The following is a 22,255-nucleotide window of genomic DNA, read 5'->3' on the forward strand; positions in this document are numbered from 1 at the left end:
CTTGGCAAGGTTTACCTATGCTCAATTGGATCATTTTTAAAGCTTTGTAGTTTGAATTTTGACTATGCAACTCACGATATGATGGAAGACTAAATCCTCAGTCCAAGGGTTTACGTCTCTTTCCTAAGAACACTTACGTGGACCAGCTGCTCCTGTGTATCGTACTCCTTTGTACAACCTTCCCAGTGACAGTTGGTCTCATAAATAACATCAGGCTCCTGCTTGCATTCGTCCTTATCAAGTTCTTCTTTCAAGTCTGTCAGAAGTTCCTGTAAGATATAAAACTATTTTAAGTAAGATGGACTGGCTTTGCCTGAAATCCTCAGTCACCCATAGATTAGCTAGCAGGTGCTATTGTGTGAAGGAAAAGAGCATTCCTGATCTGCTTAAGAAGACCTGCACTGAAATATACTTGCATGAAGAGACAAGCACCATATGCTGGCCAGTTGGTGGAAAATGAGAACAGATATTCCGCCTTGTATTAAAGACACATCTTCAGCCTGGGTGTTCAACAGCCATTTTATTTTTCTATTTGATTTTCTCAAAACTCATTTTGCTCTCAAAAATTGATGTGGCTTTTATCATGCATTTTTGTTAACAAAACATAAGGAACAAATATTAAGTACAAAACAAGAGCTAAGTACTGCAAAGTCAGAAAATGTAAAGGATCAAAGCTAATATAAATGATTTAAAATAGCACAGGTAAGTTGTTTTTTTAAAAAATGGGTTGCTTTGTGTACAAACTTGGAACCAGGACATTCCCTGGAGTGGTATTTCTTAACAGGGAGGGGAGAGTGAGGACCACTGGCCAAAGACATTTAGCAGGCATGCAGGAAGAGGCTCCTTTAAAGATTTAAATCATAAGCCATTTACTGCTTTAAAAGGTAAAGTGGTAACACTTTTAAAAAAAAGGCACTCAAGCAAACAGGGAGGAATGTAGGATGTATAAGAATTCTGTCTCTGCTTCTACTGGGGGAAAATCATGGATGTTCTGCTCCCAACAGAATCCATGATGGCACAAATGCAAAAATCAAGTCAAGTCTAGCCAGGGCCTGGCTTCCTCTTAAAAACCCAATGTCATGGTTCCGATAGATGAGATCAGTAAAAACAGAACTCCAAGGCAGAAAGTTTCCTTAAAGAACATACTTATTGGCTACAAAGTATTGGCATGATCAAAAGTGAAACCAAGACTGATGTTTCCTCCCAAAGGTTACAATATTGTGAAATTGAACTTCTCACCCCCAGCATCATGTCATAAATCACATTCTCTAACGAAGGCTCAGCCCACCAAAACCCAGGCAGCAATGACCTTGGTTCTCACTGGACAATTTATTGCTTTGTCTAACCTTAAAAGCACACATCCCCCCTCCCATATTGTGGCAACTGAAAACAAGTAGAAATAGCTTTAGCCAAATTCCTTGCAGCGTTGACACCCATGGCACTAGAGCAAGAAGAGTGGACGTACTTTATTCAGCATATAAGGTGACAGAAGCTTCACTTCGTTTTTCTTGAATTGTTAAAATACCCTTCCTGCTCTTAGCAAGCAGAGTTTTTCTCCAGGCCATCTTAGAACAGGGGTCCCCATTCCCCAGCCTGTGGCCCACTATTGGGCCGTGAGCTGTTTGGAACTGGGCCGTGGATGTGGTGAGTGTGTGTGCATTCCATTTGAGTGAGCTGTGGGCAATGGAGCTGGGCACACACTTGCCAGGTGCTGATGTGGAACCATCCCCTCTTCTACCCCCACAAAGCTGAAAAGGTTGGTGAACTGTCCTAGAACACCAAAGTAATTACACTTTTTGCTTATCAGAACTTTATGAATAGCTCTGCTTGACATGAATGTGAGAAGACTGGAGAAGCGGGAGCAAAGTTACATGCCTAATCTTGTTTAGCATCATTTTTAAGCTTTTCACATTATTAGGTCACCACATGATAATCCAGAACATGTTGCTGAAGGAGAAGTCTCTTACAATGAGCCTGTGATGCAGTGAACATGGAGGATATTTCCATTCTTCATGAAAAGAGAAAGACCCAGCGGCTACTTCATACCTCATACCTCAAATAAAATAAGTTCAAACCCCTCCCTTCATTGGTATGTTGGGAGACCATAAGAAAAGGGATCTAACCCAGAAATCTATAGATAAGAAAATGGATAAAGTCTGGCTTCAGCTGAAGTTCCAGAGCCAGCCCTAAAGATAAGCATAACCAGACTATGCCTATTTGCAAGAGGTGATAGCTGAGATATTAGCCAAATCTAGTGAAAGATCCTGCAGCTTAAATAAACCACATGGGCCCTAACTCTCAAGATCCACCTTCAGCCTGCAAACCTTACAGGAGGAGGGTGATCCCATCGAGAACTGATTAAATACGATCTCCTATAAAATGTATAATACAAATATAAAGATATGTTAGATAATATATGAGATAGAATGTAGGATGCTCAGTTGAAGAGAATGAAAAGCACAATATGAAAACCACGTGCTTATATCTGAAACAGAGCTCCAGTGTTCCCCAGAAAAAGCAAAAGGAGAAAAAGCATCGCTTCAATATTTCATGGTAGGAGCAGAAGAAACCAGTGCAATTTTCAATAAACACTTTAAACATAAACACAAGTGTATGGTGCATATGCTTTTTGGGAGGACTGAGCTGATAGATCACACTCTGATGGGTTGTCCAGCATCAATAAAAAGGGGTGACAGAAACTATGAATTTGATGCTTAGGCAGCCTGTGACCTGGGTGCTGCATGGGACCCTGAACCAACAAAAGGAGTTGCACAGGCTAGCAATCACCACCTTCAGGAGGTCCTTAGAGAAACATTCCAGGGTTTCCTGTTTGCTCCCATAATCCTGCTCAAGACTGCTGAAAGGAGTGGGATGAAAGAGAGAGAAGGAGGGGAGAGGGAGATGGGAATGGGTATCACTGCTGGGCGGGCATGTGAGTGTGTTTCAGCTCCCAACTGCAGGCTGCCCACCTATGTTTAAAAGAAATCTGACAGAAGTTTGTCCAGCTTTGCGGTTAATTATAATTTATTTATTTAAAACATTCATGTAACCATGGCCATCTTATAACCAGTTGAAGGCAGCTCCCAAACTATAGAACTGTGGAGAATTCATGACAGTCTTTTAGTCTTCATTTCTCAAGCTTGAATTTAAAACAACTGATAATTCAAACTGCTTAAAAAAAAAAGATTCTCCTCAGAAAGATCAGTTTTATCAAAGATGCAGTAAAAATATGACTTTTCCAGACTAGGCTGTTTTCCAATTCTGATGAAAAAGTTAAGCATAATGCAGTCTTTAATCCTAAATTTTCCAGTGTCCTTACAATGCTGCTTTTATTTTTATTATGCCCGTACAGAGCTTCAAATACATTGATACAAAAGCATCCATAGCTCTACTTGGCATCCAATTCTTTTAGTATCCATTGGTTTTCAGGACTTGCTGGGAATTGCCTCTAGGTGCAACACTTTGTTCATTAACTGTTCATTAACAGTCAAACTGAATCAATAAAAGACTTGTTTTGGTATTTTATTCTTTAGGTCCTCGCGGTGATTTCTAGTCACAACTCTGAATTTTATATAATTCCTTAAAGGCTGTGAGGTAGTGAGATTAGTGTAATTAGTCAAAAACACCCACTGTTGATTGCTTATTATAAAATGCTGGGGAAAACCCAGACTACTTCTATAAATCATTTTTATAAACCACCCTAAGTTTTGATAAGTTAGGACAGCATAGAGATAAACAGTCAGTCAAGGACTAGCAAGTACACATTGTAATGTATTGGGAAGGGTCAAAATTGTCCAGTATTAATGGACCAAGAATACCTGTAGGAGGATATGTCAAAAGCATCAAGATAGTGACTGTGATGGAGGCCCTGCCCTTATTTTTTTAACATGTGTCACCCCCTTTCTCCCACTAAAGAGTGTTCTAATTTTGTATTATTCAAAAGGGTCAATAGTTTTAGAGCGTAATTGGGCTATTGATGAGAATGCACTGCTGCAAGGCCTGCCATCTTTTTACACCTAGCTTTCTGTTCTAACGGCATAGTAGCTTCTAAGGAACAAGATTACCAGGAGTACAACAATACTAATATTTTAAAACAGTGCCCCTGACATGCTGCAGAAATCCTAGTGTGATCTTTGGAATTGACAGAAGGCACACATTCCCTGGGTTATGCTTTTGTGTTGCTGTTTGCAAGGCAGGCAACCATCTGAGGCTGTGATTCTACACTTCTTAAAAGTTGAATTCACCTGAAATCAACTTAGGCCTTCATTACATAATGCCACACTCAGTTTATGGCCAAAGGCATACACAAAAGAAATTTAACCAAGTTGGCTAAATGGGCTTTTATGAAACATATATATACCGTAAATGCCGGCGTACAAGGCGACCCGGTGTATAAGACGACCCCCGTCTTTATAGCCGGGCCGCATTCCTAGAACATCGTCTTATACGCCGGAAACTACCAGTATTTACGGCGTATAAGACGACCCCCGACTTTGGCGCCGATTTCAGCGCTCGCAGAAGTCATCTTATACGCCGGCATTTACGGTACGTGCAAATATGTACAGTATTTGTCACATGGAAATATTATGGCATACCTGTAAAATATTTTCAAGGAGAGTTCTAAATGTAAAATGTGTGAAGAAATCCCTGCTTGGCTACAGATGCCAAATATCAGAATCAGGATCTCCACTGGCAGATGGAATTACTGCCACTTAGATGCCCCTTACATTCCTTTACAAACTCTTTTTCCCGGGAGAGAGGAAATGTCTTTTCCCATCTCTTGGCATAGAGCAGCTATCTGATTTGATTAAGCTGGGAGTAAAGAGGGATTGTTGTTTCAGTTCCTGTGTTGTTTGTTGTCTTTGTATGCCGAGCTGTTCCCAAACCAAATGCTCTAGAGAGATGTCTTTTTGCCCTAATCGTGCTGACTACAGCATGTTTATCTTTCCTAGATATGCTATCTTCATCAATTTTACCAGCCCCCTGATGATTGCACATGTTGCTGTCCCCATGCATCATGCCAAAACCCGCTTCTGAACTGGAACCGAAAGAGAAATTTGTCATAAACTCTTCTGTTGGCTTGACAATAGCAAGCCTCATATTTCATGAAAATGAACTGCCTAGAGCACTCCCAATAGTTTACAATTGTGATAAAGAACCGTCAGAGAGTGTGTCAGCCATTAAGCAGCCTGGAACTCAGCAGTTCTGATAAGGACATGGAAACTGGTGGGCCTTTCTGGGTGTCAAATACTGTGTCACTGGGGTAAAGGATGCTGCTCTCAGCAATTGCTTCCTGGAGAGGAGCAAGTCTTTTCTTGGGAGCTTCCTATTGTGACGCAAGTTCTTCTTGTCAACTATCTTTGCTCTCTTGATACCATTATCACTTGCTTGGCGAGTCCAAAGTGTCAAACATCTTTCTTTCAGTTGCCTAGAGGCAGTATGACATGTCTGTTGAAAAAAAAAGGCCATGATCCAAGGATTCTCAAAGTGTTCCTTCCCAATCACTCGTAGAAATCTGCAATCACGCTGAGATGTGCAGGAGGAGATCACAGATCCCGAAACATTTCCACTGATACATTTTGTCTAGAACCCCCCCCCCCCTTTCATTCTAGCCTATGCAACTTTCAAAGTGCTTTCTATTCAGGATGTGACTTGCAAATTTGTTTAATTCAGATCACTGATTCCCATACTCAGAATGAAACTGTACCTGAAGTTCTTGAGACTGCAACCCTGAACACTCACTGACTAGAGAGAGTGTGCCTATTTAACACAGAAAAAGAATGTAGTTTATATGACATCAATCTTTGCAGTAATCAATTTTGAATAATTTTAGGTGAAACAGCAAAGGAAAGACATATTGCTTGTCAGCCAGCAAGAACTATTTCCCAATTCCAGTAAGGCTCCATAACTTAGTGCATTTCAAAGACAATGAACATCACACATTTGAAGTTGCTACCTTCTTCCTTACTGCAAATTCACAATTTTCCCAAATAGTTGAAGGTTACAAAATTCTAGCCAATCAGTCCAAGCACTGAATATACTCTGTCCTTTAAGAGTTACCTGAGTCGGTGGAGAAGCTGGTGGTAGAATCTCTGTTTCAGTCTTGACTTTACTACGTTTATTAATTACTGGATTGACTGTGCTGCTAACGGCCGATTCACTGCTTTGCTTGTTCTAGTAAGGCAAAAATAAAATGGGGATGAGTTAAATGATCATGATCGGAGTGCTTAAGTAAATGCAGCATTGCAATTGACTGAAATCAGTTATTTTCAGATGACTGATAAGCAGCTGTTGTTCATCAAGATGAAAATGAATCTAGGAAAAGAAAAAAATGGGGAGGGGGTTTTGTCTGTTAAAGCCTGCCTGCATTTTTCAAATGCCATTATGCTGAGTGAAATATCCCTTGTAATGGATTTCACCCAAAAATGTACAATATTATTGTTAGTCTATGATGGACAAGCCATGTCATTATTTTCCAAGGGAGCAGGAACAGCTTGCAGCCCCAGGATCAGAGGGGGTCGCTCAAGATCTTGGGTCTGGCCCTCAGAGTTCCCCAACGCTGCTGAAAAAAAATTACATTTTAACACACCAGTAAAGGAAAATTATTATTCATGTTGGCAACAATCCTGTGAATTGTGTATGAAATCAAATAAAATATTATCTAGGTTCACCCATTTTGGAGTTTCGGCACAAAACATCACAACCAAATGCCAAATTTGGCCAACGTATGTTGTGTTCCCCTAGTTCAGGGGTAGGCAACCTTGGCTCTTTTGTGACTTGTGGAATGACTGACTCAGGAATTCTGGGAGTTGAAGTCATAAGTCATAAAAGAGCCAAGTTTGAAGACCCCTGCTCTAGTTTATGGTTCAGGATAGACTTTCTACTAAGGAATAAAACTTCATTGCCATTAAAAAGAAGCCCTTTGGATAGCAAATATTTTGCAGTGTTATTTTTCACATCCCACCTCTGATGAACATCCACACAGAAACACAATTACTTGAACTAGTTGCTTCAATATAAATTGGACTAATCGTATGGATTTCACCCAAGCTGAGAACTTCAGTTTACTTTAACTGATTCATCTGCACGTTGGAGACAAATAGCTGTATTCATCCCAAATAGATACCTTTAGCCCTCACTTGCCAAATAAAAGACACCCTTGTCATCAGAATGCTATCTGATGAAGGGCAAATACACATATTAAGTTAATCTTGTAGCAATGCAGCTGCTTGGTAATCTGCGTACCAGTTCATTTTCATGGCAGATCACTGCAGAAGCACGAGCACCGAGGAACAGTTGGCCAAGGATAAGACAGAGCACAGTATGAAGGGGACCAGAACTGGGAAGACTTCGGATGCCAACAATTTAACATGAAAAGCCAGGGTTGTGATGACTGAAAGTGACAGGACAATTGATAAGATTAATGCTAAGAGACTCACCTGGGCTATGTGACAGTACTTTCAACAAAGCCACCTGAACCCCTGCCAGAAGCTGTTGGGAATCCTACCTGGTTGGACTCAGTGATGCAGTTGCTGCTGTTGCTGATCTGAGCAGGAGAGGAGTTGACCGAGATGACAGCCACATGCTGCCGGGCAGGGAAAGTTGGAGATGGCTGTAGAAAAGGAGGGGTATGTCCAAATGCTGAGCTCAGGCCTCTTTGCTGGTTCAGAATTTGTTGGTATGTCACTGGGTTGATCGGATGAGGGAAGGTAAAGGCAGGACTGGAGAGAAGGAAGAAAGACAAAACTGGATCGGCGGAGCCTTTAACAATTACAACAAATTACTGAAGTTTGCTAAGGGCAGTTGCTGAGCTGAAGTCAGCCTGGCTGGGCTCCTTCTTCCTCCTCAAGGCAACAGGTTGGCCCAGGCATCTGTCTTGCTTATGAATCTTAAAATCTTTGTTTGCAAAAAAAGGCAGAACTAACCCAGATGAGTTGGATCCCTAATGAACAATAACTTTAGATTATTACATTTTTTTTTTGGTACATTCTGTTTTTTCCAAGGAATCCCCTTAAGGCAATTTCTCTTGACTTTGTGCTTCTTTTGTTTTGTTTTCCGAGACTGATAAAGCTCACTGGACCTAGTCTTTGTCAGTTGCATATTATCTCTTTGCTGACCATGAATTACACACAGTCAGTCCAAGATTATCAGAAGATCACTGTTGATGGGCGCTAGAGATTTTTTGGAGCCATGTATCATTCAAGGTCAGTATTTCTATTGAGATACTGTGTACTGTTTACTATAGTTTCCTGGCATTCAGTGGCCTGCTGCTTCTGCTATTTGGATTCTTCAAGGGACGAATTATACATGTGGAAATTACTGCTTATTATAAATTATAAATTGGATTAATGGACATGTAAAACCTTTAAATCTACCAAACGAAGTACAAGAATGTGCTGGTGCTTAAAAAAGAATATTTACTCATACCACCAGGAAGGGTCTCATTTTAATTATTTTGTTTTATTAGTGGTTCATCTAAGGCAGTGGTTCTCAACCTGTGGGTCGGGACCCCATTTGGGGTCAAACGACCATTTCACGGGGGTCGCCAAACAACGCAGTCCACCATTTTTTTCCCCTTTTCCTTAGCTGTGCTACTCCCTTTTATTCTATTGGCTTTTGAAAGCCAATAGAATAGACTCTCTTGAATAGAGTCTAATTCTATTGGCTTTCAAAAGCCAATAGGAATTGTCCAGGCTGTCTCTGCCCTGCTGAGCCCACCAAAAGTCCCATTCTGCAAACGGTGCTGCACCAGTTGAGTAGTCCTCGACTTACGACCGGTTGAGTAGTCCTCGACGTACGACCAGTTGGGGGTCGCGGCATTAAAAAGGTTGAGAACCACTGATCTAAGGATTGACACATTTATAAATAATCAGAGAAAATAATTTAAATAACATTGCTCAGTTGTTTATAATTGTCAGAGAAGTAGTTTCTGAAGCATATAAAATAATCCACTTGAGATGTACTCACTTTCAATTTAATGGAAAAAGACCATACCTCTCTGTGTTTCTGAAATCAGGGAATAGCTTCATCTCTGTATACCAGGGGTCTCCAACCTCCAGTCCATGGACCGGCACTGGGCCATGGCACACCAGAAACTGGGCCGCGCAAACAAGTGAAGCCCCAATCATGGGATGGAGGCAGCATGTAAAACTACACCCCTTCCAGTCTGCGGAAATACCTCCCTCCATAGAATTGGTCCCTTGTGCCCAAAAGCTTGGGGGGGGGGCGTTGCCATTTACTAGTAAAAGCCTTTAGGATCAGTTTACAAACAAGACATCTGCACAAGTTCCATTTTTAAAATAACCAGACAAATATGGTCCACTGAATGTGAGAGAATGAAAATGTTTATTCTGGACCTGTTGCTTTAACTGTAGAGAAGACATGGGCATTTTATAGCTCCTGGGCCACGTCTGGTCCCTTGGTTGTCCTGATCCAAAATTAAATAGGGCTTTTCTGCGAGAAGTACCACTGTGGGGGAAGTTAAGTGCTTTTGCAAGCCTGGCAGGCCAGCCCCTCTTGCACTTTGGAAGGCAGGTAGATAGGTCCCTCCTTGGGCTGCCAGTGGTGCAGTAGACCAGGGGTTCCCAACCCCCAGGCCGTGGCATGCCAGCAACCAGTCTGCACAAACAAGCAAAGCCCCATCTGCAGGATGCAGGCAGCACACAAAACCACACATCTTCTGGTCCGCAGAAAAATCTCTTTCCACAAAACCGGTCCCTGGTGCCCAAAAGGTTGGGACCTCTGCAGTAGATTGATCTCTCTTAAGGCCATCGAAGGCCTGGTAGACTGGTCCCTCCCAGGTCATGCATGCAATACAATTGCATTGCTTTTATTTTGAAGGCAATTCTTATTTTTTTCCCAATATAGTTATGTGTATGTGCTCATGTGCATACCTATGCACTCATTGGTTCAGCTCTCCACAAGAGTCCCAGTTTGGCCCCTGGGGAAAATGAATTACCCATCTCTGCTGTAGGTAAGGATTGTGCCAGAAACTGAAAAGTTGAGAATTTCATTGCCTGAGGTATTTCATCTTCCCTTACCTTATTGCCCCTGCTGATAGATGGCCATAAGAGCCACTAGCGGCAGAACTACTTCTGGAATTATTGATATAAGCGACCAGGGAATTGGGTGAAGTCCGGATCATGGTCTGGAGATCAATGCTGGCATCAGACAAGGGGGATATAGAAAGTGCTCGCTTCCTGCTGAGTCTGGGGGTTACTCTTGGGCTGGAGAATCTTGACACTGTGTGAAATGAAAATAAGGAGAGATAGCATAGTTCCAGAGTAAAAGAAGTTGGTTTTAAATCTTTTTAAAACAAATATTTCAACACAACACAAAGTAATTTGAAATTTACCGTTTGAGTGATGTTTATATATGGTCAGCAAGAATAAATGCCTTTGGGCATTCAGGATGATAACCTCAGTTGTTATTACAGTAGTGACCACAAGTGACTCCTGATCTTGAATGACAGAAAGAGAAAAATAGAATGCTACTATCTATTTCTATCCATGCTATGAAATGGGAACATTTCCAAGGTATCCTGCTAGGGTGGTCTGCAATCAATCACAATAGATCTGGAAGGGACCTTGGAGTTCTTCTATTCCAACCCCCTGCTCAAGTAGGAGACCCTATACCATTTCAGATAGGTGGCTGTCCAGTCTTTTCTTAAAAACCTCCAGAGATGAAGCACCTACTACTTCTGAAGGCAAGCTGTTCCACTGGTTAATTATCCTCACTGTCAGGAAGTTTCTCCTTAATTCCAGGTTGCTTCTCTCCTTGATTAGTTTCCATCCATTGTTTCTTGTCTTGCTTTCTGGTGCTTTAGAAAATAAATTGACCCCCTTCTCCCTGTGGCAGCCTCTCAAATACTGGAATGCTGCTGTCGTGTCCCCCCCAGTCCTTTTTTTCCTTTAGACTGGCCACTCCCAAATCTTACAACCATTCTTCATTCTCCAGGCCCTTAACCTGATGATTAAGGATTTATAAAGCGGTACTAATACTTCATGTAATTTTGATTCTATGCCTCTGTTTATACAACCAAGGATGGTATTAGCCTTTTTGGCTCCTGCCTCACACTGCTGGCTCATATTTAAGAGATTGTCCACTAGGACTCCAAGGTCCCTCTCACTGTTACTGTTTTGGAGCCAGGTTTCGCCTAATCTGTACTTGCACCTTTGGTTTTTCCTGCCTAGGTGTAAAACTTTGCTTTTCTCCACATTAAATTTCATGTTGTTGGATAGGGCCCATTGTTCAAGTTTGTCAAGATCTTTTTGGATCCTGAACTTGTCTTTTGGAGTGTTGGCTATTCCTGCCAGTTTAGTGTCATCTGCAAATTTGATGAGTTCCCCTTCTATTCCCTCATCTAAGTCATTTATGAAGATATTGAAGAGTACTGAGCTTAAGATGGAACCTTGTAGTACCCCACTACTTACTTCCCTCCATGTAGATGTAGTACCATTAAGGACGACTCATTGAGTATGGTTTGTCAGCCAGTTACAAATCCATCTGGTGGTGATGCTGTCTATTCCACATTTTTCTAGCTTACAAGAAGTAGGTTGTGGTCTACTTTGTAGAATGCCTTATTGAAATCTAAGTATACTATGTCCACAGCATTTTGCTGGTCTACTAGTCACTTTATCAAATAATGAAATAAGATTGGTTTGGTATGATCTGTTTTTAACAAACTCATGCTGGCTACTAGTTAGAACTTTATTTGTACACAGATCTGTTTCTTGATTATTTTTTCTAGTATCTTCCCAGATATTGATGTTAGGCTTGTTAGTCTGTAGTTTCCTGGGTCTGTTCTCCCCCCCCCCTTTTGAAGATGGGAACCACATCAGCTCTTTTCCAGTCTTCAGGTAGTTCTCTGGTATCCCAGGATTTTTAAAAATTATGGTACAATGTTTCCGAAATAATATCTGCCAGCTCCTTCAGAACTCTGGGATGTAATCCATTGGTCCTGGTGATCTATATTCATGCCATCCTATCATGCAGGGCATGGTCAAACAGTGAAGTTTAAAAAAACTTAAGACTGTGACTACAACCATACGATTGTGCCTCCCCTTTCACTGGTGATGCAGGTGCCATGCATGTCCAAAGGAGTAGGGCAGCGGTTCTCAACCTATGGGTCGCGACCCCATTTGGGGTCGATCGACCATTTTTCGGGGGTCGCCAAAGAAGGCGATCCGCCATTTTCTCCCCTCAGGGGGTGGCGCTGCGCATGCGCGCGCCGCCGCACATGCGCAGAACGTTTGTGTGACGGGGGTTGCCGTCACACAAACGTTGAGAACCACTGGAGTAGGGCTTTGATCACAGTTGCCCTCTTGATTTTTTTTACCACTCCCCTGCAACCGTCCCATACTTTCTTATAGAGAATATAATCCTCTCTAATATGAGATTAATGATGTTTACAGTATTGTTAATGATATGATCTTCATAGGTCCTGAAATGCACTTCGCAGAGAAGTTTAGATGGTAATTCCTTTGATACACTTTTGATGTCAACACAGACTTAAGGAGAAAAAAAAATCCAGGCCCCTTGACTCTGTGATCTAATTGGATTTATCTCTCATCTCTTTGGTTTTATATAACATTATTAGATTTATTGTTGACTGATTTGTTGCATGCAACAAACCTGTTAATTTGCTTTCAATCTGATTGTATGTTACTCCAAAGAGTAAGGGTGGCATGTAAATTGTCTTGCATAAATTAAGAAAAAAGGCACACTAAAGTTGCATGTGATACAAACATCTTCTCATTCCCACCCACCCCATAAAAATGGTAAAAAATGAAGATTTACCATAATAAATGGCCACACTCAAATACAAAGATATGTAGAGTAGTATCAATATGGTTACACTGAAAGTTCCTTTGCCCTGGGCAAACCTGCACTGCCATTCTCCTCTTTTGTATTAGCTGAACTTGGAGCTACTCAAGATTAAAAGTAATACTAGAGACCAACAAAATCAAAGCAGTTGATATAAATATTTTACACAGAATTAAAAGGTAGAAAAGTCAGATAAGTAAATACCAGATGTCTTGAAGAATTTTGTTTGGTTTGTCACTACAAAAGCAAAAAAAAAAGCCTTCCACTAACCTGACTTGCATATCCCAAACTAATTTACAGATCAGAACATGGTCATCCAATAAACTGTTGGTGAAATATGACTCAGACTTTAGCATCTATAAGCTAAAAACCCTATAAAGGGATGCAAAGTGTACCGTAGATAAAAAGATTGATATGTTGTAATGGGAATTTCAATCCAGACCAAATATTTTATTTAAAAAATTCAGTGTGAGATGATTTACGGCTGATATATTAACCCAGTACTGATTGCTAAAATGGATAATTTATTTTCTAAAAATGGTTGGAAATATAACAAGTTGCGTGGCTCATTTACATACATGTATTTATTTATTTACATGTATAAATGCACATCCACTCCTCTTTTAGCAAGTACTTTGATTAGACATCATACACAAGTGCAACAGTAACAATTGTTCTCTGACCAAATTTTGTGTGCCTGACAACAACGCACATAGGAAGGAGAGTATTCTGTTCGTTGCACAAGAAAGTTAACTCAGTACTTCCAAAGTCAAGGCTGGGTACTATAGTGTACGGGTCCCCACCCCCCAGGCCATGGCCTACTAGTGGGTTGCAGCCCATTTGGAACTGAGCCGCACAAGTGGCGGGCGAGCATGCAGGTGCAGCTTGACTTGTGTGAGTGGTGCGCATGCATGCTCATGCTCAAAGCTCTATTTATGTGCGCAAATGAAGCTATGTATGCTTGCCATCCCCTTTCCTCCTCCGGGCCGTCAAGCTGGAAAGCTTGGGGACCACTTCCATAGGGGAATTCCCAGTGAAGGCACAAAAGGAAAATGGACATAATGCCTACTTATGAGGGAGGAACTCAAGAGTTCAAAAGCAGCCATGGCCTATTTGTCTAGCAGGCAAGATTCCTTGCTTTCAGGTGGGTATGAGCAACTACAATTCTCAATGGAGCTATTAAACATCCTTCAAGAAATTCTCCTATTTGGAGAATAAGCAAAGTAAATGGACGTAAGTAGTGTAAGCCCTTCATTTTAGATCTTCCCTCTCAGCTGACTTCATAAGAGTTTGGTATTTAATTAATATTTGGGTTGTTTGCTTTCCTTCTTTAAAAACATTGAGTTTAGCTGAATTGGTCTGTATATTTGTCTGGTTTTTTTGAGGATGAGAAGTTGGGCTCCAAATACGAGGCTTGGAATAGGATCCTCTTTGAACTGGGAAAATTAATTTAGTTGGGAGAGGCCAAAACATTAGGTTGGTTCACTTATGGCTTGTGGAGGAAAACGATAGTGGTTTTAAAGAGTAAATAAGGGTCTCCTTATTTGTCAGTCAATGACTTTCATCATTTCTGCAAATAAATCAAAGGTTTTGAATATAGGGAGGTTAGAAATTAGTTGACCAAGCAACCTCATAAAGACCAGCCCTGGTTTGAACATGTTTGCCATTAATTTAGCAATTCTCAACCATTCAATCAAGTAATCTCCACTTTACTTAGGTCTGTACCAGTGCTAGAAGCACTGGTTTAATATAATAAGAGAGGATTGCTTAGCAAACAGATACTAGAGGATTTGTCCCCACAAGACCCTTCCCTACATATAAATTATTAGTAGTAATTAATTATGAACATGTTATTTATGAATATGCTCACAGAATTTACTAAGCTTGATTTCATAATAGCCAAAACATGATACATTAGCAATGATTCATTAGACATGATAATGCAACAGATTTTACAGATATTTCAACAATGAAATATTATTATAGTTTAACTTCTCATAATTTGCCATCAGCCTCAGCAGACTGAGATTACCAAATCTCAAGATCCAAAAAAACAAAAATTACTTTGCATATTTTTAGTTATTGGCCCCAACAAACTCAGCATATACTTGGGGAGTTCAAAATCCCAACCAGTCCAGACTTTTTTGATGGCTGGTAGGCTTACATACGATTCAGTCAATACCAGCTAATCTAAAGGCTTCATTCAGTAAAAGCAATTATCAGTCAGGTAAACCATCTGAAGGAGCTGAATTGACAGGCAGGAGATAGCACTAAGCATCTTGCAGGAAACAACATGAGTTTATCACCAAAGACAACTCAGTGAAACTTTGCCAAGCCAGTTAACAGCTGCTACTTTTCACATACACTCTTCAGCTAGCATCATATATATAATGACCCCTAAATTTTACCGTTTCAGCAATTAAGAAACTGTATTTATTTAATACAATTTATTCTAGTCTTTTTAGATATGAGCTGGAGGATTCCCCAGGCCAGGGGTGGGGAACCTTGGCTCTTTTATGTCTTGTGGACTTCAACTCCCAGAATTCCTGAGCCAGTATGGCTGGCTCAGGAATTCTGGGAGTTGAAATCCATAAGTCATAAAAGAGCCAAGGTTCCCTACCCCTGCCCTAGGCCTCCAAAACATCAGTTTTATTGGCTGCTTGAAATCTTATTCACTTCCCATGTAGCTCTGGAGAGTTTTTTTCAACTCACTATCGTACTATCAAACTTAATTTTATATTCAAGCTCTATCTTTAAAATTACTTTTAATTTCTTTAAGAGAGCTTACACTACTGAATGTTGAATACAGTGCAGCTTTCTACTGTTTATATTTTTAAATGTTTGCCTATACTATAAAGGTAAAAGTACAGGTTTCCCAGTCATGTCCGACTCAAGGGGGTGATGCTCATCTCCATTTGCCAAGGGAGCCACCAGTGTCCCAAGACATTTCCATGGTCATGTGACCAGCATGACTATACCCTGAGGCGCCTGACGTACTGTTACCTTCCCACTGAAGTGCTGCCTATTTATCTCCTCGTATCTGCATGCTTTCGAACTGGTAGGTGGGCAGGAGCTGGGGCAAGTTACGGGACCTCACTCTGTTGCGCGGCACTTGGGTTTCAAACCTGGACGGTCAGCTTTGCAGCTGACAAACTCAGCATCTTTAACCGCTGAGCCATTGTGCCCTCTTACCTACCTTACAGCTGCATGTATTGTATAGAGTGTATGCTATAAAAATAAAATAAATGAAAAGAGAACACATTCAGCAACCTTACTATCGGAAACACCTTGTGGTTTATTGTTTTGCACTGGGAGATGTAAGGATATTTATACAATGATACTCATGGACAAAGGTTTCACGAGAAACGCTAATACTACTGAGTACCCAAGAACTTAATTGAGACATTCAATAAGCCTTCTTGATGAAACAGACCCACCCATTGGCTTGCAAATTCCCATGCTGATGTTGCAGATGTGTTCATACGGGCTGCATAACTGGCTGTCAATACTGCACACTTAATCCGGCAACTGCTTCCCTCTGTGGTACGGCCCTCGGGACCCAGCAAGACAAGCAACTCCTTGAGGATGTACTGTTGAGGTTGGACAGCATGTAAGATATACCTCACCTCCTTTCAAAACCTCTGTGTGAATGTGTCTTCTAGTAGTCCAGCTAATGAGGAATGATGCAGTATGTTATACTAAAGGTCCTTAGTTTGATTATTCCTGCAAGAGAGAATTTTGCCAAGAGAAGATGCAAACATACTCACTCATTCGCCCAAATTGATACATCCATGCAGGACTTTTTGTGTGTGTCCATTCTCCTACTTTACCAAGAGAAGTGAGCAAGCTGGCTTTCGCAATCATATTTATCTCTGTTACTCCCACCCCTCAAGGGAGATCTGTTTATTAATGTGCCACTTCCCTTGATAAATTACTAAATAGAAAGAAAAGCCTTGTACTCAGTCCTCGGCTGCTCCTTCCCATGATTTATGCTTGCCATGTCAGCTCTGGCATTGGTTCCCATTAATTTGACCACTGTAGAAATCTTGATGTCCAAGAGCAGCCCAGGTTTTATTGGTGCAACCATTTAGAGACCCCTAATCTTTTTTTTTTTTCCAGGGTATAAAACTCTGCTGGAAGCTGTCAGTTTCTGCAAGATAACCTGGAGTTTTTTTTTTTTTTAATCACAAATTAAGGCATCTGCATTTCATTACTGTCTGTTCTAGTTTGGATCCTCCAGATATTGCAAGATGTGGTGAAATTTCTTTGGTGTAGTGATTTTTATATCCAGAATCGAACATTGTGGTTTTAAGTTTCCACTAGAATCTGCTACGTGATACGTTCACATATATGTTAAAGTCACAGGATTGATCTCAGACAATTCTACTGGCAAATTCCATTTTCCCCCTCTCCTAGTACAAGTTTCTAAGAAAGATGCAAGCAAATCAAAAGTTTGTTTTCCCTCTCTGAAAGGCTGCACAAACAAAAATATATGAAGCTAAAAATATTTATTCAAATATAGACTTTGTCGATCACATTTGTAATGCATATATTAAAAAAAGGGTTACATTACAAATATTTATCATTTGTCTCAATTTGCTTGGAGAAACTGGGAGACTGCAAATACTAGTTCTCCTTTAGACATAGAAGCTGGATGGGTTATTTTGGGCCAGTCCCTCTCTTTCAGGCCAGCCCACCTCACAAGATTGTCATTGTGGGGAATACAGGAGGAAGGGTAATTATGCACAGCAGCTTGAGTAATACAAAATAAAGGTGACAAATAAATCAATCTATATCCTTCTTTAATAATTGCCAAAATGTAAATTAAATACACAGGGAGGTTTTTTTTAATTAGACTTCCACTATTCAACATCTCTGCTACCTAGTAATCCAAGACAATCACACACTTGTATACCAATCTTCAGTTTGCATTCACTGATTTCAGTTTCAAATGTACTTTCACATCCTAATTATGAAAAAAATATATAATCTCTCTAATTTCCCAAAGTCAGATGGACTAATGAAATTGAAAGTTTACCTCCCAGTTGTCCCCAGCTGTGTTTATTCACATAAGTCCATCTCAAAGTCAAAAATACATAAACAAATCTGAAACTGCCCCTACCTCCTCCGCCATACTACTGGGACTTCTATGGCACAACCAGGAGTGCTGAGAAGAGCACAACTAGGCTTGCCCACTATCCTGCCCTGGCTCCCCCACTTTATTTCTCCATTGGATCAAGATTAAGATTGGATTAATCTGTAGAAATGCTGCTTCTATGGTGCATCATGGGTGGATAGAGAATGAAGGGGGGCAAAATATGAATAGGGAAAATATGGATGTAGGACAGGTATTATCAGCTCTGCTCTTTGAATTGTTAGTTTTTGTTACAATTTGACATGTCAAGCAATTTCCTTTATGTCTATTTACATATACTAAAAAGCATACAGACGTGGTAGGGATATAGACATTTTTCAATACTAAATAACTAATCAAAGACCACATTATCTGCTTTGTGGCTAAATCCTTAGTTTGTCCCCTTTATTCTCATTCTGGGATATTATTAAGAAAACCAGAGGTCCATGCTGTCATTATCTAGCATGGAAAAAGCATCACTCCCATTCCTCCCCCCCACACACGAACACTGGATTGAATCTGTTCTCATAGGCCACCCTCTATGAACCTATATTTCATCGCCAAGAATCAACCAGTCACCTTTGACTTATGATGAATTTCTCTCTTACTGTTTGCAGTTGGTTAGAATCTTGAAGTCTGCAAGCACCACTATCCTGCCCTCTGGTTCTGAATCCAACCTTAGTCCAGTATTGTTCAACCAGGCAACAGTAAGTGTTCATGAAGTTTTACCAGTGGAAAACATCCCTCTGCTTGGTGGAAAGGACCCTTTCAAGTTCCTTTAACTACGGCCTCAGTGGTAAAGGTTATTGACCTAGATTCCTCAATCTATCAGACACCCTGCAAGTTAACAAATACCATTCTGCCAGTCCCACCCAGCTGATAAAGGATGAGAGGCTTTCAACTATGGGTGAGTTTTCCAGCTATTTTGCATAAATTAACTGAGAATAGTAATTTTCACTTGTGTGCCTTGCTCCCTGTTTAGACTGTGGCAAAGAGCTACAAACATTACCTTTCCTTATAGTGTTTTATGATGTGCCATAATAGTGATTAATCTGTAAAAACATGGATGTTGTATACATGTTGATTTTGCTAATAGTGTGGGGTATGATTGGATATCAGCATAAAGACAACATCTTGATACTGCTTTCTGGAAAAAAAAATACTCCAGTTGCAAAACAAACCAAGAATTGTTGGGTATATAATTAAATCAAATTAAATAAAATATTTATTATGGTCATAGACCAGCACAAGAATATATCATCATATGTGTGTTAACAACTGAGGACTCCCAAGGTCACATTCCTTAAATACTTTTATTTTAGTCTAGGGTTGTGGCTCTAGTTCCTTAATCATTACAATACTATTTGTACATCTGCATGTAGTTATTCCACTTATCCAATAGTGCTTGATAGAAAAGGGAAATACTGTCTCACTAATAAAGGCACAGATACCAGCATTCACAGATGGACACAATGACAGTAGGAATGGTCTAATGGGAATTGGACTAAGATTTATGTGATGGATCAAAGTGTTTGGCTCTTCTATGAAGTCTCCCTCCTTCTGACATTCCATGGAAGCAAACATTAGACTTCGAACAAGCAGGATAAGAAAGAGTGTTGATGCTTTTAAGTGTTGGTGTCGAAGACAACTCCTTAGAATATCATGGACAGGTAAGAAAACAAGCCAGTGGACCATCAAACAAATCAACCCAGATGTCTACTTGAGCCATAAATGACCAGGCTCAAATTATCCAACTTCAGACATATTTGAAGAGCTAGCTCTTTCAGGAAAGCTCTATAGCCAGGTGAAAGGTGAAAGGTGAAGGTGAAAGGGAAGAGGATGACCAGCAGCAAGGTTGATAGACTCAGTTATAGTGATGATGAGTGCACCACTAAAAGACCCAAGTTAGGGATGGATCATCATGGAAAAAAATCTACCGTGTTTCCCTGAAAATAAGTCTGGATTTTATATTAATTTTTGCTCCAAAAGATGAATTAGGGTTTATTTTCTGGTTAGGTCTTATTTTCAGAGAAATATGGTACTAAATATGTCCACCTGGCTGATAATCTTAATTGGGGCTTATTTTTTGGGAGTAGGGCATACATTATGAGCATTGTAAAAAATCATGCTAGGGCTAATTTTCCAGTTGGGTCTTATTTTCAGGGAAACACAGTATGTGGATGTCAGAAGTCAAAAATATCTGCCTCTTCCTCCTCCTCCAATTATCTGAGGACAAGGATGGTCATTTTTGTTTTTCCTGGACCTTTTATTCATTAGTCTTTCCCTTTGGATGGATATTATACCTCATAGGATAACCCATGTGCACCAAATTGTGCCTGCCCTAGAGGGAGTTGTGGCCTTAGTAGAAACTATTTGGCATTTGAAAATATAAAGCTCTTCCTTCTGGTAGATCTGGTCAGTTACATTGCTGCCCTTGAGACACACAACTGACTGCTCCAAAAGCTTTGTACACCTATTAGATATAAACAGGTCATTCTCTAACCCAAAAAACCTGATGAGAGATAAGGACCATTAATGCAAAGAATGGGAGGCCTGTTAGATCTTTGTAAAGCCACGATCTGTATCCTGGTAGTGGTAGACATATTGCCCAAGGAAACTGGAGAGATCTTGGGAATAAGGCCAGGATATCTGTTGAGCCTTACATATAGGGTTAGCTACTTTCTTTTTAGTTAGTGTAAAAAGACTACCATTGTATTGTTCATGTGAGTTTATTAGGTTTTTAGTCTTTTTTTTGCTTTGTTATTTTATTAGGTTTTTAGTTTATTTTTTTATTTTACATTATATTATGTTTTTATGCATTGTTAGCTACCCAGAGTCATTATTTTGACATGGGCAGTCATATAAATCATTTAAATAAATATAAATGATCTCTTGTATACAAGACCCAAGAGCAAGGGAAAGAAAAATTATTCCAGGAATTATTGTTGCAGTTGTTGCAGTAATTTGTCTTTGTGTTTTACTTCTTTTACTGAATGATTATCTTGGTTCTATCTCTAACCGATGCCTCAGTGAAAGATTCCGTGAAGCCAACATCTGCTGTAAGTATGGCCGTGACTATCACCATATCTTATCAAACTATTCTGATATTTTAGTTTCACTTCTAAGGAAGTAGATAGGGTAGAGTTTGGAGATAAACAATCCTTCATTATCTCTAAAATGGACAGATTAAGTACAAGGAAACAAGGTAATAAATGAGTACACATGTCAGGACGTTCTTGGACAGCGAAGTGACCTGCCAGCATTTTAAAAGATCATATAGGAACGAGAGTGCTTTTGTATATATAAAAATATTTTTTTAATCATATACATTAAACCAATGAAAAATGGACACACTGTGGTATGCATGTTTAAAGTACTATAACCATCCCACAGCTGATTTTACTCCTGCAAGACAGATCCACTGGTCATTGTTGAATAGGTTTTTCTCTTTACCTGTTGCCCTCCTCTGTTTGTTGTTCTACAATATCCCCAATAATGCTTTGCCTTGCTTCCACCTAGGCTCAATCTCTTTGATGATTCTATCTAATATACTAACACACACGAAACAGGGGTATGAGGAGCATAGAAGGATATTCACACTACAATGTAATATTTACAATTATTGACAAAAAATCAAAACAATTAACAACCAAAATATTACTGAAAGTAATGAAGAATTGGTAGGAGAAATAAATGAGGGAGGGAGGTTTGATTAGAACAGCTCTTAAAGCTAGCAAATTATTATGAGGAAGCAAAATATGAAAGGAATGGACAGGAGATGAAAGAAATGGAAACCTGTAAAAACCAATTAACTGACTAATATATTAGAATGAAAAAAAAATCGGTTGTTCACAAGAAAGATTGTGGTTCTTCCTCCACATAGCTACATAAGGATCCTAGTAATCAAGATAATTTGATGGTCAATTTGATCAAATGGTCAATTTGATAATATTTCATATAAAGAATTACTTATTTGGTCGGGTACTGATTGGCAACTAAAGTCTTCAGATGTGCTAAGGCAAGAAAATATTTTACAATCATGGTTTCAATATTTGCAAATAGTGGAGAGATGGACCTTAGATAAGAAAGTGGGAATTACTTTAGCAGATGAAAATTCGGTAATTCAGATTAAAGATCAGAAATATGCTCATATTAAAAGAATTTACAATGAGTTAGTAAAATTGGATTCGGAAACAGAGTTAGTAAAAGATTGTATGATTAAATGGGCCCAGAATATTCAGGAACCGATTTCATTGGATTTATGGGAGGTAATTTGGATTAGAAATGTTAAATTTA

At 39.8% G+C, this 22,255-nt stretch overlaps 1 protein-coding gene across 3 annotated transcripts in view; it reads right to left on the bottom strand.

Annotated features, from left to right (window-relative positions):
- The window catches only part of GLI2 (GLI family zinc finger 2), a 250,144-nt gene that overhangs the window by 23,336 nt on the left and 204,553 nt on the right, over positions 1-22,255 (bottom strand). For all 3 annotated transcript variants that reach the window (XM_039319357.1, XM_039319356.1, XM_039319358.1), the window contains exons 6-9: positions 10,041-10,242; positions 7,508-7,721; positions 6,061-6,174; positions 138-269 (exon numbers count right to left, since the gene is read on the bottom strand). In XM_039319357.1, coding sequence (XP_039175291.1) covers positions 138-269; positions 6,061-6,174; positions 7,508-7,721; positions 10,041-10,242 — 662 coding nt within the window. The remainder of the gene's footprint in view (positions 1-137; positions 270-6,060; positions 6,175-7,507; positions 7,722-10,040; positions 10,243-22,255) is intronic.

Source organism: Crotalus tigris, unplaced genomic scaffold (genome assembly GCF_016545835.1).
Source record: "Crotalus tigris isolate CLP2741 ecotype Arizona unplaced genomic scaffold, ASM1654583v1 scf7180000023579.1091882, whole genome shotgun sequence".
NCBI lineage: Eukaryota > Metazoa > Chordata > Lepidosauria > Squamata > Viperidae > Crotalus > Crotalus tigris.